The 14,089-nt window shown below is 54.8% G+C and overlaps 1 protein-coding gene and 2 long non-coding RNA genes across 7 annotated transcripts in view; 1 reads left to right on the plus strand and 2 right to left on the minus strand.

Annotated features, from left to right (window-relative positions):
• RNF220 (ring finger protein 220) overlaps window positions 1-12,800 on the plus strand; it is a 219,181-nt gene extending 206,381 nt beyond the window's left edge. For 3 of the 5 annotated variants that reach the window (XM_032877571.1, XM_032877573.1, XM_032877574.1), the window contains 7 exons: window positions 5,841-5,937; window positions 6,146-6,232; window positions 6,370-6,425; window positions 6,560-6,638; window positions 10,668-10,776; window positions 10,919-10,993; window positions 11,765-12,800. In XM_032877571.1, the coding sequence (XP_032733462.1) occupies window positions 5,841-5,937; window positions 6,146-6,232; window positions 6,370-6,425; window positions 6,560-6,638; window positions 10,668-10,776; window positions 10,919-10,993; window positions 11,765-11,836 (575 nt within the window). In that variant the 3' untranslated portion in view covers window positions 11,837-12,800. Of the gene's footprint in view, window positions 1-5,840; window positions 5,938-6,145; window positions 6,233-6,369; window positions 6,426-6,556; window positions 6,639-10,667; window positions 10,777-10,918; window positions 10,994-11,764 lie in introns of all 5 variants that reach the window. The other 2 variants (XM_032877570.1, XM_032877572.1) reach the window with 1 other exon arrangement.
• On the minus strand, window positions 1,586-6,616 carry LOC116879362. Its single transcript, XR_004385009.1, has 3 exons — window positions 6,510-6,616; window positions 5,743-5,969; window positions 1,586-3,674 (listed from the first exon to the last, which is right to left on the minus strand). It is a non-coding gene; the product is annotated as an uncharacterized LOC116879362 (long non-coding RNA).
• LOC116879364 lies at window positions 6,908-9,766 on the minus strand. Its single transcript, XR_004385010.1, has 3 exons — window positions 9,099-9,766; window positions 8,446-8,759; window positions 6,908-7,393 (listed from the first exon to the last, which is right to left on the minus strand). It is a non-coding gene; the product is annotated as an uncharacterized LOC116879364 (long non-coding RNA).
• Window positions 12,801-14,089: the final 1,289 nt, after the last annotated feature.

Below are 14,089 nucleotides of genomic sequence, written 5' to 3' on the forward strand. Positions count from 1 at the left end.
GACTTCAGAGAGAGGGAGCAGAGGCAGGATGAGCGGGCTAGTGCTGAGGCCCATTTAAGCTGCGCTGTGCGTGCTGACAGAACAGAGATTGCTGTTCTTGTTAGATATGAAAGAATTGAAGAATTGCAGATAAGTTCCTGTATCCGATCATCCCCTATCCCTCCTCCCAGACCGGGGCCCCTTCGTCATCCTCAGCAAGCTTCCCACCAGGCCTACTGGGAACTGGTCTGATGGAGCAGATCTGTTACCTTGAGTGTAATCTGCTGTGGAGCTAGGGAACAAGCAAGAGTTTTGCTGGAGACACTTGGCTGAGGGGAACAGGCCTTGAAGATGGATCTGTGGCTATTGAGGGCAAAGCCTAGGTAGCTCGGACCCAGGAGTGCTTGGAATTGGGACTCTAGAACAAAATGAAGGACAAGACAGAACAGGTAAGCAGGCAGCAAGCACCAAGATAGGTCCAGCTAGAAATAGATCTTTAAGAGGCTAAAGGAAATAAAGATTTCAAGACAGGTCGGAAGACCTAAAACTTTCAGTATCTAGGAAATACTGTGGCCTTCCCAGTTCTCAGAGAAATCCTGGGCTGTGTGCCTGAGCTGTTGATGTCCTCTCAGAACCTTAGGGTTGCTAGTCTGCTACTGCTTTTTCCCCCACCCAGCATTAGAATTGCATAAAGTGTAGCATGGAGCCTAGAGTTTCCCCAGCATTCCCCTGAGAGAGCTTAGCAGTTAGAAAAAGATCCTCTTCTGGGGCACCATGCCAGCCCTGGGTAGAGCAAAGGGCTTCTGGGCTAGAGCAGCAGGCCCCAGTGAGAACCTAATGATACAGCCTGCTCCTATCTGTAGCCAAGGGAGGTATGTGATGAGTGAGCCACACCTCTCCTCATTTCCTGTCTCCAGCTCCTGGGTCCTCAAAAAGAGACTTACGGTGAGCTTTGATCCTTCCCCTGTATTGGTTGCCATTGAAAGTTCACCCAGCTGGATTTGGGGAGCCTGGAACCCATCATGTCTGGAATGGACAGGCTAGAGAGAAGACACGGGAATGGTTGGTTTCAGATAAGGTAACAGTGATGGGGGCAAGCACAAGAGTGTGGAAGATGGAAACATCTCCCAGGAGACTGCACAGGAACTAGAGGGTGCTGTGGCTGTGTCTGAGCCCTGACAGGAAATGCTTCGCTAGAATCCAGCAGTGAGCCCCTTTGAATCAAACAGGTGGAGGGGAGGGAGAATGACGGTACTTAGAGGCCCAGCTGTGCAGGTCTCTGCCCTCCCCAGATCCTGGCCTGGTGACTCCATCTTTTTCAAGTTCCTCTCTTGAATTTAGGCTGGTTCCCAGTAGCCTGGGATGAGATCTCACAGAGAGGACAGCTCTGGCACCGATCTTTAAACAAGCTGTGGCTTGCTAAAACATCACCAGATCCTGGGTCGGGAGCTGAGAGGTACCCTGAGTCCCAGGGCACAGAGAACTAGGCCTTCCCCTAGCTGCTGCCCCCTCTGGCATGTTAGTTCTCAAAAGAAGGGGACCCCTGTAACTAAAAGCATCCCCGGTGTAGCCGTGCTGCGTGGTCCGGTCAGTGATAGATGTTGGAGCCCCCAGCTGCTGGAGGCAATCTTGGGGCAGGGAGGGCTGGGGCTGCTGCTTTCTAGCTCCTACCACCTTTAGTTCTAACTGTTGCTTGGTGGGAGGGGTGAGGAGAGGTGGCAGGGGAGCAGGGCACCTTCTGTCCCCTGTGGCAACTGACGGGGATTTAATCGCCTTTTGGAACACAATTGTTAAGCTGGGATAGAGGGAGTACAGGCAGAAGGAGCAAGTATCAATGGTTTTAAACGGCGTCTGTCTCTCTGCGTCTCTCCTGACGTGAGGCAGTGAAACGCGTTATTGAGGAGGCCCGGAAAGTGGCTAAGTGCGTTTGACACACGCCAACTCCCTGCCTCCACACTGGATAATTGCATTGTCAACTGTTCAGCGAGGTGGCAGGTGACACTGCAGGCCGATTGATTGTCCCGCATCGCAGCTCCCCAGACTGTCAGCTCCCCAATCGATGGCGTTTACACAAGACACCGTAACTGCATCTGTAACTAATTCCAGTGTAAAACTCTCCGGAAACTGCTGCCCCTGTCTCTCCCCACCGCCCCTCCCCAAGAGCATGGCCTCTGAAGGGCCCCAAGACTTTCCTTTCTCCCTGGGCTCAGGTTTTGTTAGAAGCAGCAGGTGAGGAAATTGATGGCTCCTTTTTTGTGGTTTCGGGTTCCAGGACGTTAGTGCCCCCAGTAAACGGGCATCTCCAGTTTCTCAATCGATCACCTAATCAATTGATTAAATTAACACTGATTTTTTTTTTCTTCTCCTTGATGACCCAGGAAGAAATGAGTTTATGGAAGAGGTCATTTTTATAAAATTTAGACTTGCTTATCATTTTTGCACTTAATCCTCTCTGTTGCTAAGTATTCATTTGGAGGGAAGGGATTTTTCACACTTCTCCCCTCCCAGAACCCACTCTGCTGAGCATCGCTGACCAGCAGCCTTGTTTGCCTAGAGACAGCAGCTCAGCACATTGAGCCACTTTAACTGGGGTTGACTCATAGCAAGGGGCCTCCCCTGGTGACTAAAGGGTCCTCCAGGTCATCTTGGAGGTCCTGGGAGCTGAGTCCCTTCCCTGGATAGCAGCAGCAGGAGCGGCAGCTTGCTTGTTATCCCCGGAGCTACATGGAACAGGAGCCAGAGGCTTGGAAAGGAGCTGTGTGTGCCATCTTGCCTCTGAGTACTGGCTTGGGATGTTCCCGCAGCTGAGAACATAAAACGGCTATGGAGCCCTCCTCTTGAAGCTGGGGGTGGGGGGAGGGTGCCAAGCAGGGGCTGGGGGAACGCTGTCGGCATAAAATGGCTTTATGGCAGTTTCTTTTTATTATGATTCTGCCAGAAGTCAGCAAGTGACATTTCATTAAGAAAATAAAGTTTAATGTGCTGGGAAGGAGGTTGGAGGAGGCTGGGACAGCATAAGAGGGAAATTGGCAGTAGCAGCCTGTTCTCAACACCTGTGGGGTAGGGAGAGGTTCCCAACATCTGTCTCCACAGGGGGGATGGGGTCAGGGTCACAAACCAGAGACAGGCCTTTTCCTTGGCGGTTAAGATGTGCCATGCTCTCTGTCCTGCCTGGCAGGTCATCACTGCCCAGCTGGGGTTGGGGTCTGACAGGGAAGGCTGTATCCTGAGAGGCTTCAGGCCTCCGCCTCCTTTCGGACATAGGGCTCTCAGGACCTGACAGGACAGCGCCGTCAGCATTTTAGCCATCACTGCTGTGGGCCTGGCCAGCTCTGCTGCATGCTGCTGAGACCACAGCAGTGAGTCCGACCTGGGCTTGCAGTTTGATGAGGGGCCGTGACAGTACATGTAGTTAAATATGACTTTGGATTTGCACAGAAGTCTGGGTGGACACCAAGGAAGGGACACCTACATAGAAATACCTGGGGAAGTCTTCACACTCAGCACCTCACGGGTGGAGATCAAATCTTGAAACTCTTGTGTCTCCAATGCCAGGCCAGACTGAGGATGAGCTCAGTCAAGGTTGAAAGAATGTTGGGGTATTTCTGGAGCAACTGTGTGCATAGGCACTGTGAGTTCTTAGCAGGAGGCATGGCTGAGCTAGGTCAGACTTGCAGAATAAGCAGGCGTTTGTTCTGTAGACCAGGAGGGAGAAGAGATAACAAGATGTATGAAGGCGGTGGCGCACAGACAGACGTGGAGGGAAAGCACAGTGGCCTCGCTCTGCTGGGGTGGGAGTCCTGGTCTAGGCCTGGCCGAAGAGAGGACTTCAGGCCACAGGGCTGCTTTCTGTGTTGAGAAACCGGGACTCTTCCTGGCAGTTCTCTGGTACCCTGTTTTCTCAGCTTTGCTATGGGTCCTTTGCTTTCCTTCTCGTACACTCACCAGGCAGGGCTGGACAGGGCCTGGCCGAGGCGAGGCTGTGAGGCCGGCTGCTGAACTGTGTGTACTTGGGGGAGGGGGCCTTGGCAGGGTTCGGGGGCACAGGCTGTAAGTGAACCTGATAGCTCCATTCTGATTGATGGCAGAGTTTGTCTCCCAAACTGTCAGAGGGTTTATAGAGGTGCCACTCAGCCACAGGGAGGGAATTGCTTGTCAGGACACCTGGCCGTGAATAGGAGACAGAGCTGTAACTTGGTGTTTTCTCAGCTTAATGGCCCCGCTGCTGACCTGCCTGCTGCCTTGAGTTTGTTGGTGCCTCAGTGTGGAGTGGAGATGAGGGCTGGCGGGGGGGCGGAGCAGAGGGGAGCTTAGCCAGTGCCTAGCGCCTCGCTTTCCCTCGTGCTACTTGACTTTGGGATGGATGAAATCTTTGAGAGACCAGAGATGGGAGGCGTAGGTGGGGGGAAGAAGATCAGGAAGAAAAATGCTCTTGAAACGGGCTTAAAAGATGGAGAACATTCCACATGGAGCGAAAAGCATGAGCAAAAGTCTGCAGAGCAGGACATAACAGGGCTGTGTGAGGCTCAGTAAAGAGTGTGTGTGTAGGCATGGGGTGCTTGGGGCGACAATGAAAAAAGAGCAAAGGTGGACAAGTAGGAACATCCACATCTTGCTGGGCCTGGCTGAGGAGATACACATGCGGTGGGAGACCAGAGCTGGTTTTGGAGCCAGGAAAGGAAGGGTCAGAACCATCTGGGAAGCAGGATGAAGGAACAGACAAAAGGCTTGAGGACCCATCATAAGACTGTTGTCTTGATGAGAGTGGAAAGAACGGACAAGAAGACCTTTCTGAGATCATCAGGCAGAACCCCAAACTGCTTCCTCGCCTCTTTGAGGATTTTCTTGCCGATTCTACTTGCCACAGATTCCACCATTTTTGTCTCTCTCCATCCTGGCAGGACTGCTGTGCTTGCCAGTGGGATGTGGTCTGAGACCACTGGGTAGAGACAGGGGCAGGGAGGGAGAAAAGGCTCTATGGCCCCTAACCATGCCTGTCAGGAAGGGTGATCCTGGGTGTCAGAACACAGGACCAGGTAAGGGGCCCTGATGTGGCTTTAGCAGCTCACCCCTCCCCACTGGCCAAGGGTCTACCTGTGGTTGGGCCAAGTACACCTTGGTAGGGTCACCCACCTGCCTGGCCTATGGCCCTGCCTCCACCCAGCCTGGTTGCCTTTGTGGATTGCTTTGAGAAGCAGGTGTGTGTGCCTATCCTCCCTCGTCTGTCCCTTCCTAATCCCTTTATAACTGCACTTGTCCAGGAATCTGGGCTGAGTGAGGTGGAGATGAATAATTAATGTCAGGCGCTTCAGACACCAAATATTTGCACAGCTGCCTGGTGTTTTTGCTGGCAAGGACCTGGCGGCCAAAATCAGGACGTTGGCTGGGGGTCTCGCTGTGTGGCTCTGACTAGCCCTAGCCAGTTTGCTCTTCCCTTTGATGGACTGTGACAGTGGACCATGGGACACAGGGGATGGCCAGGTCTTGGGTGGGGGTGGCTCTACAGACATGAATTTCTGTGTCCTCTTCCTGCTCTTCCTAGACCTGGAAGACAGGTGGACAGCAGGTTAGCTTGAGTGTCTCCTGAGGACCTGACATAGTATACGAATGGGCTAGTTCATGAGCAGAGACCACCAGGAGCAGCAAGAAGTGGCAGAGGAAAAGGAAGAGGTATACAGAGTGAAAGGGAATGAAATGTCAGAGCCAAGAGTACCTAAGTATTTGGCTCTGTGTTTCAGGCCCAAATTTCTGTCTGGGCCTTACCTGGCCCCAAACTTAAGCCTTACCTAGAGGCAACGGAAGGGGCATGCTTGGTATAGTCTCATTGGCCCCTGGTCCTATTCATGTCTTGCTTCCCACAGGCTCTGGCTTCGTCATGTGCAGCGGCAAAGAGAATCCGGACAGCGACGCTGACCTGGATGTGGATGGGGATGACACTCTGGAATATGGGAAGCCGCAGTATCCTTGGAGCACTGTGGGTCAAGGTGGGGCTGGTGGGACAGGCCAAAGGGAATTGAAAAAGTAGCCAGCAGCTCTGGTACTTGCCTATACCCTCCCTCCAACCTGCCCCCCACAATCTTTGGGGTCAGTGTCAAAGCTTTAACCAGGATTCAACCTTCACGGCCTACTGCAACCTAGGATCTGTTGTCCTTGACCACCATGCCAGATACACAGAGGCTGATGTCATCCCCTGCACAGGCGAGGAGCCTGGTGAAGCCAAGGAGAGAGAGGCACTCCGGGGCGCAGTTCTAAAGCAAGTGTGGGCACAGGCTTGGGTGGGTGGGGTAGAGGGATGGGAAGTCCTAAGGCGGGGGAGTCAACCCAGTACCCACCTTCAGGGCTCCTCTGCCTGCCTTTAGGGCTCACTTTGTTCTTTTCCCCTTTCCCTAGTGGCGGCCCTCCCAGCACACGCATCACACCTGAGTTCTCTAAATGGGCCAGTGATGGTAAGTCCTGACTCACCTTGAGAGTAGTGGGGGAAAGGGGACATCCTTTGGGTAGTGGTGACTGACTCAAGCCCAGTCCCTCACCTGTGCTGCCCAGTCTGGCCAGAATATGAGTTGCCCCTCTGTCCCAGCAGAGATGCCATCTACCAGCAACGGTGAGAGCAGCAAGCAGGAGGCCATGCAGAAAACCTGCAAGAATAGTGACATCGAGAAGTGAGTGTCCGACCAGGAGAGGGGCCCCTGGGGTGGCAGTTCAGGGAGGGGAGAGAGGGGGTCTCTCTGCTAACCGGAAGGCCTTCTGCCAGGACTCTTGGCCCTCCAGAGCATGGCTTAGTCCTGCGGCCCTGGGCACATGACAGCAGTGGGGCCCAGCTGGTGCTAAGCGTGACTTTGTGAATTGATCGCTGGGCCACTGCCCTGGGAGTCCTGGCGGAGGGAGGAGCAGTCGGCCTGCCTGCCTGCCTGCCTGCCCGCTGCGGCGGCCTCCACCCGGGAATGTGATGTATGGCCGCCCAGCCCAGCCGGCGCACTTGATTCATCTCCAGTTTCTGTTTCTTAATCGGGAGCTAAATTGGTTTCATTTTTCTTGTCCTGGGTGGCGCTCGCAGTGGATTTTAGGCAGGAGCATTGGGTCTCATCACTTCTGGTAAGGAATTTTTGGCCTGGGTTCTCTGGCAGAGGGAAAGGGGATCCGTTAGCACTTCACATGAGACTGGCCAGCCCTGGCCTGGATTCCCAGGAGCCACGAGGACTTGAAATCAGCTGGGCATCTTACCACCTTTCCAGAAGCCCAAGCAAGGCCAGTTCTGGCCCCTAGATGTGGCACTGTCCGGCTCTAGCTGCCTAGAGTTGCTGCTCTTGGCCACTGCTTACCTCTAAGCACCCCACCCCTCGCTCTGCTGGAGGCTAGGTTGCCTGGGCTTAAAAGGCAGCCTCTTCATTCCAGGGCCAGTGTTCCATCTTGCCTCCTGCCAGGAGAGTGGATTGCAGGCCGGTGCAGGGCCGGGTCGGTGGCCCAGGGTCACCTCCCATTTGTTTCCCTCCATTTTGTGTTGTCATAAATTCATTCCAGCCCGTTGTGGTTGATCAGTTTATCTCGGCCGGGGCCGCGAGTGCTGCTGGCATGATGTATGGGCCGCGGCTCGAGGCCCGGCTGCCCATGAATCACCGCAGCTGCTCCGTGTCAGCGCCGGAGCGGGCCGCACGGGTTCGGCGCAACCAGCTGGGGGGGGCGGAATGACGTATGGATGTTTATTTAATAATTCTCTCCTACTCCAGCTGAGCGGGGCGGGCGGGGCCGTAAGGGGCGCCCACCCTTGTCTGGAGGGGCTGCTCATAAATCAGAAAGACAAGATCATTAATCAGGGATGGCGCCCAAGGGGGAGGTGGGGGCCAGAGCCAGTGGCCATCCATGAAAGTACTACCGACCCAAGGCTGGGGGAAGTTGGGACTTCTGTCCCACCTGTATGAGCACAGGCACCAGTAGGCGAGGTTCTCTGGGATGAGTCCTGTGCGGAGATCTCCACCGGGTCTGGCCCCACCAAGATTGGGGGGTTCCCCATGACTTCCTGGTACACACAACGTGGGTTCCCACCCTAGATCTTTTTCACAAACCAGGGGAAGCAGGATGCCATGGCGGCTTCCAGGAAATTCTCTACCCCGTGCCCCAGAGGGTGTCAGGAATAACTCACAAGTATCCTGGGTCAGGGACTGGAGAACCAGGTATTGTACCAGCGCAGAGATAACAACCAGGTGTTTGCCGAGCAAGTCCACAGTAAGGTGGGCTCTGCAGTCGGATGTGGCCTATAGAGCTTTTGGAGATGAAGGGGGAGATGGCTTCATTCTCTCCTGGCCCCATCCTTTTTGCCTTTCTAGCTCTAATTCCTCTGATACAGAGTTTGAGAGTGCTCTGCTCTGGGCCTTTGTCCCCAGCTCCAGGCCTCAGGGTCCCAATTTTTGAAATAACTTCATAGGACCAGGCAAATGCCTGGCCTGGTCCTTAGAAAGGGAGCACAGCTACCTTGTCTCCTTGGCAGATATTCACCAACAGTCCAGATGAGAATGGCACATGTGGCATTGGACAGAATGCCAGGGGAAGAGCCGTGCTGGCGTGTGTAAGGGTCGAGGGGCTGATGAAGCCTTCCAGATCTGGAAAGTTGAGTGGACACTTGCAGCATCAGCCAGTGTCAGAGGAGCCAGAGTCATTCCCTTCGCAGCTTCCATGGATAGAGGCAGGGTAGAGAGAGTGGTGGACCCATGGAGTAATGGATTGAGGGCATCCCTGACACAAGGACACAACACCAAGACTTCCTCTTCCTTGTTGCTGCTGGTGCCCTAAGAGAGGAAGGTTAGAGATCAAAGTCTGTTGCTGCCCATGGAATGTCACCCACCGTCCTCCCCATGCCCCCGATATCACCCAACACCAGTACCACCTGTAAGCTTTCTGGCTTTCTGCGCCAGTTGTCTGTTCCAAGCCGGCCGAACAGGCCATCCTTGGAGAACGTCTCTGCCTACACAGTGCCACACTTACGATTCCCCTCAGACTGGTCCCTCTTACCACCCTCTGGTGGGCCCAGCAACTTTCCGTTGCCTGTGAGATCAGCTTCACTTTCAGATTGTGGCCTCCAGAGTCTCCCCGATATGATCTCCCACTTTCCCCACATTAGCACTTACCCATGGGTGAGCCTTAGGGCCACATGGACCTCTTGGCCTTTGTTGGTCCTGGTCCCTGGGCCTGGAGACCCTGCTCCTCCTGGATATTGTCAGTGTTGTAATGTTAGTCACAGAGTGGTCGGTGGATCACAGCAACAGTCTGGGGTTTGAATCCCAGCTCCCCCACTCTTTGTGAACCGTAGGTAAGCTACTTCATGTTCCTCTGCTGCTTTAGTTTCTTCATATATAAAATGGGAATATTACAATCTCCTCGTGGGGTTTTGTGAGGTGTAAATAAAATAATTTTCAATCCCTCAGTACAATCGCTGGCATTTAGTAAGCACTTAATAAATTTTGGCTCTTTTATTTGTGTTATCATCATTATTATTCCCTAAGGCCCATCTCTAGTAGCATCTTTTCTGCTCCTCCAGGCAGCATTCTTCTTCTGTGAGCTCCTCTAGGTTCTGTTCAGTTGTTTCAGAAGGGGTGGGAGGGATCACCCCACTCCTTCAGCTAGTCCTAGCTCTTCACTGTTCAGTACTGCAGCCCAAAGAGCCTTCCAGAAGTTACAGGGACTTTCATGGGCAGAGCTTGAACAGCAGGTGAGGGCTCTCAGGGCATCTGATGTGCCCAGGAAGGAACAACAAGGAGCCCTTGAGGTAGGGTGGGTCTGTAGCCCAGGACCTGGATTCTGTGGGACTTATGTAGTCCCCACACCTCTTACTCTGGGGGTGACTGGCTTTTGGGTCAACAAACATTTACTCACACTCCCGTGCCCGCCATGGGCTAATGTCCGTAGTCAGTATTGGTGGTGTGAGCAGCCTGCCCCAGGAGACAGGGACGTTTGTAGTTGCGCTGCTGTGGTGCGGTCCGCCACAGGGTGCCAGAGAGCACGGGAGACCAGCCACCCGCGGTGGGGCTGGCAGGAGGTGCGGGGGGCCAGAGGAAGCAGGAAGTGCTGCCAGAGGCCAGGGGCGTGAAAAATGGTGCTGGGTATGGGAAGCTTCAGTTTGGTGTGGATGGAGCATCACGTGCGGCGGGGTGCTGAGGGATATGGGCCGGGGGGCTAGGCCAAGGAGTCCCTGTTCAGCTTCCAAGGAGTTTGATAGAGCTGTATTCTGAGGGAAACATTGAAATGTTAAAGTAGAAATGGTCAAATCTGCAAAATTCTAGGTGCTGAGAGAATGGAATGAAGGATCTGGAGGCAGAGGGGCCATTCAGGTCGGCAGAGGAATCGTAGGAGAAACCATGAGGGCCTGGACCAGAGGTAGCAGTGGAGACACTACCGAGATACTAGAAACTAGATGACAGATTGTAGGTGTCGAGGGTGACTGGGAAGGAATGGTTTGAGAATGGTTCCGAGGTATCTGGTTTGGAAATTCACTGAGGTGGAGGTGGAGGAACAAGGAGGGTGAAGAGTTCAATTCGAGAAAGAGGAGTTTGCAGATAGAGGCTTTCGGCAGGTGGGGGGCAGGGACATGTGGGAGACATTTATATATATGCTTCTAGAATTCAAGGGAGGTGTGGGCTGGAGGTTCAGATTAGAGATGCCAGCCTGCTGCCTGCCCAACCAAGCCATCCTCTTTACAGAATCACCGAAGATTCAGCTGTGACCACGTTTGAGGCCCTGAAGGCTCGGGTCAGGGAACTTGAACGGCAGCTATCCCGTGGGGACCGTTACAAATGCCTCATCTGTATGGTGAGAGAAAGGGAACCTGGGATGCCTCTGGTCAGGCTTCAGTGCCCTCTGGGGGTTGGAAAGGGCCTTTGCACTGTGATTTGAGCTCTTTAGGGTGGGCCAGCCTCAGAGTGACCCCTTCTCTAACCCCACTCCTCCCTAGGACTCCTACTCGATGCCCCTAACATCCATCCAGTGTTGGCATGTGCACTGCGAGGAGTGCTGGCTACGGACCCTGGTGAGGTGGCCTGCGGTTTGGGGAGTGGAGGGCGATCTCCGGTGCTGCCCACACGTCCATGCTTATTCTTGAGCCTGCTTGAGGGGAGGGTGGTGCGAGGGGCAGGGGAGAGCATGAGAATCGAACACAGCAGCAGGAAGCCAGGATATTCACCCCCCCAGGCTCCCCCCCATTCTCTCCTCCCCCATCAGGTTTATTCTCTCCCTCAAAAAAAAAAATTCTCTCCCTCCATGGGTTTGCTGCCTGCTCCCCTCCCCCTGCCCACCCCCAAGGCTCCCTCTATCACATATACTGGTGAGATCCCGGGTCAGGAGGAGGCTGGTTGTGGGTAAGCAGGACCAGGGCCTCAGCCCCTCCCCCTGCCATTACTAGGCTCCTTCTGCTCCTGCCCCTGTTCTTCGCTCTGGAGCAGCCATTAAAATGTCGCCCGGAGACAGCAATAAAAGGCCCGGACGTGGGCTCTGTGTCCTGATCAAAGGCCGCATGTAATCTCGTTAGGGCCGCCGCAGCCACAGCTGGACCCAGTCTTGTTCTCATTACCGGGGCTCCCGCTGCGGGGCTGGCCAGGCGGTTTGATCCTGGCGTCCCCCCAGCACAGGAGTGCGCCTGCCTGCTTGCAGAAGCCGCCTGTGCATCCCCAGCCTGGGCTGGCAGGACCAAGGTGCCAGCACACATGGGCTCAGGGAGACGTGGCTGCAGGCCCAGGTGCTCTCACCAGCAAACAAGCGGCGGCGTAGTGTGTGACCAGAGCCCTCCCTGTTCTCCCTGCAGGGTGCCAAGAAGCTCTGCCCTCAGTGCAACACCATCACAGCGCCTGGAGACCTGCGGAGAATCTACTTGTGAGCTAGCTGCCCCCGGCGGCCCTTGCTGCGAGCAGCCCCACCTGCCCGCCTCTGTGACGTGACCCTCTCCCTTGTACATACTTGCACACAGGTTCCCCATGTACATACATGCGCGCGCACACATACGCGTGTGTGCACACATGCACACGCGCGCGCACACACACACACACACACACACACAGGACTCTGGAGCCAGAGTGGAGGCTGAGGCCCAGGCCCTGCCTGCTGGCCGCTACCAAGCCTGGGACCATACCTATTCCAGGTTCTGTTCCCAGGGTGGGGCAAGGAGGTGGAGGTAAGGGGGAGTAGCAGGGCAAGGCTCCTGAGATCCAGCCCCCGGACGGACAGACGGACAGACATGCAAACGCCAGACTGAAGCACATGTAATATAGACTGTGTATGTTTACAATGTTGTGTATAAATGGGACAACTCCTCGCCCTCCACTCCGTCCCCTCCCCTTTGGTTGTATGATTTTCTTCTTTTTTTAAGAACACCTGGGAGCAGTGCCCCCTTCAGGGCTGGCTGGGGGCTCGGCCCATCCACCTTTCAGGGCGCCTGCCTCTCTCTCCCCCATGGCATCCCTTTCCTTCTCCTATGTGCTCGGTGTTCAGTGGTGTATATTTCTTCCCCCAGACATGGGGCACATGCCTCAAGGGACACGATCCTCTTCTTAGTCTTAGCTCCTGGGGCTCTTTATAAGGAGTTGGGAGAGGGGGGAGACACAGGAAATGGGAGCCGAGCTGAAGCAGGGGCTGAGATGGGGGCTGGATGAGTGTGCTCCTGGCTGCCCAGCCTTCTGCCAAGAACCATTCCTGGGATTAGAACTGTTCCCAGGGAAAGTGGTCTCCCCCGCCCCTCCCCTGGGCCCCATGGTGTGATGCTGTGTCTGTATATTCTATACAAAGGTACTTGTCCTTTCCCTTTGTAAACTACATTTGACATGGATTAAACCATATAAACAGCTGCTGCCTGTGTGTGTGAAGGGCTAGCTGATGGGGCAGTGTGGACAGAAGCAGGTAAGGGGTTAACTCCTGCAGCAGTGTGGGGCACAGGACTTGGATGTGGGTGTGCAAAGCAGTGCAGGTTTGGTCTGCTCAGGGGGCCCCTGGAGCGCTCCATCAGGAGTGGGGGTGGGGCTGGGGACCCACACTCCTGACTATTGATGGGTAGGGGCTCCAGGTTAATTCCTTATCGATGCAGAATCGTCAGCTCATTAATCACAGAAGAGGTCAGAGCTTGGGGGTACACAGCTCTATCCCCCAATCTAGAGCAAGAGCAGCTATAAGCTTAGGTAAAGACACAGACCCCAAGCCTCTATCCCTTTCTAGTCTTCCGAAATGAGCCAGGGACCAAAGTGACCATGGCAGCCACTGTGGCTTTTTTTATAGTGAGTGACCAACACCCCAGTGTAGCTCCTGCCTAGATCCTCGGGTGGCCTTGGGAGAAAGCCCCAGTTGTCCAAGGTGGACTCTTGCAGCAGGGAACTGAAGCTGGGCCGCCAGCACTGAAGATGGCGTTTTATCAAATCGCCATCCCCAGAGCTGCATGCCGCCAGGTAATAATCTGCATCCTGGGTGCTCAGGCAGGTGCTTTAAGCTGCAGGTGAGTCCTGTCCTTTACACAGTGTCACGCACCAGGCCCATCCCCCATCTTCAATCCCCCCACCTTAGACACACCGACGTCTGGGGTGCCCTTGGTGTGTACTACGGAATAGGGTCCAGCCTGCTGCTCTTGCCTTCTGCACCGCGGTGACACGTCAACCTGTTTGGAGCTCAGGGAAGGCCCTGCCGAGCCCCAGGCCCAGCTTGATGGCACCGAATATCCCGAGTCCAAGAATCTTGGGGCCCAAGGTTCTAGGGAATGTATGCAGCCTGCCAGAACAGAGCGGCCCCAGTGATGGCTAAGGTTTCAGAAAAATGGGTAATGCCCAGTTCCCATCGGGCTGGCTCCTTTCAGGCCTCAACTCTATCCTCTCTTTGCCTTGGACTCCATAGGTCCCTGATGGCTGGTTACTCTCAACCCAGGTGGGGCGGGAGGGGGGGGGCGCATATGCTCTCTAATAGGCCACATTAACCCTAAGTGAGGGCCTGAAGCCTACTCAGCGGTGGTATCCTTAAGCTTGGTCTTATGGCCCAGGCAGCACTGCCACCTGTTGGCTATGGCTAGGAATGCAACTGCACAGCATAGAGGATCAGTGACCATGGTCCCAAGAGATTACAGAGGGCGGGCAAGATGCAGACAGCTCGGCTCTGG

The sequence above is a fragment of the Lontra canadensis genome, unplaced genomic scaffold (genome assembly GCF_010015895.1).
Source record: "Lontra canadensis isolate GAN:19392208 unplaced genomic scaffold, GSC_riverotter_1.0 scaffold60, whole genome shotgun sequence".
Lineage (NCBI taxonomy): Eukaryota > Metazoa > Chordata > Mammalia > Carnivora > Mustelidae > Lontra > Lontra canadensis.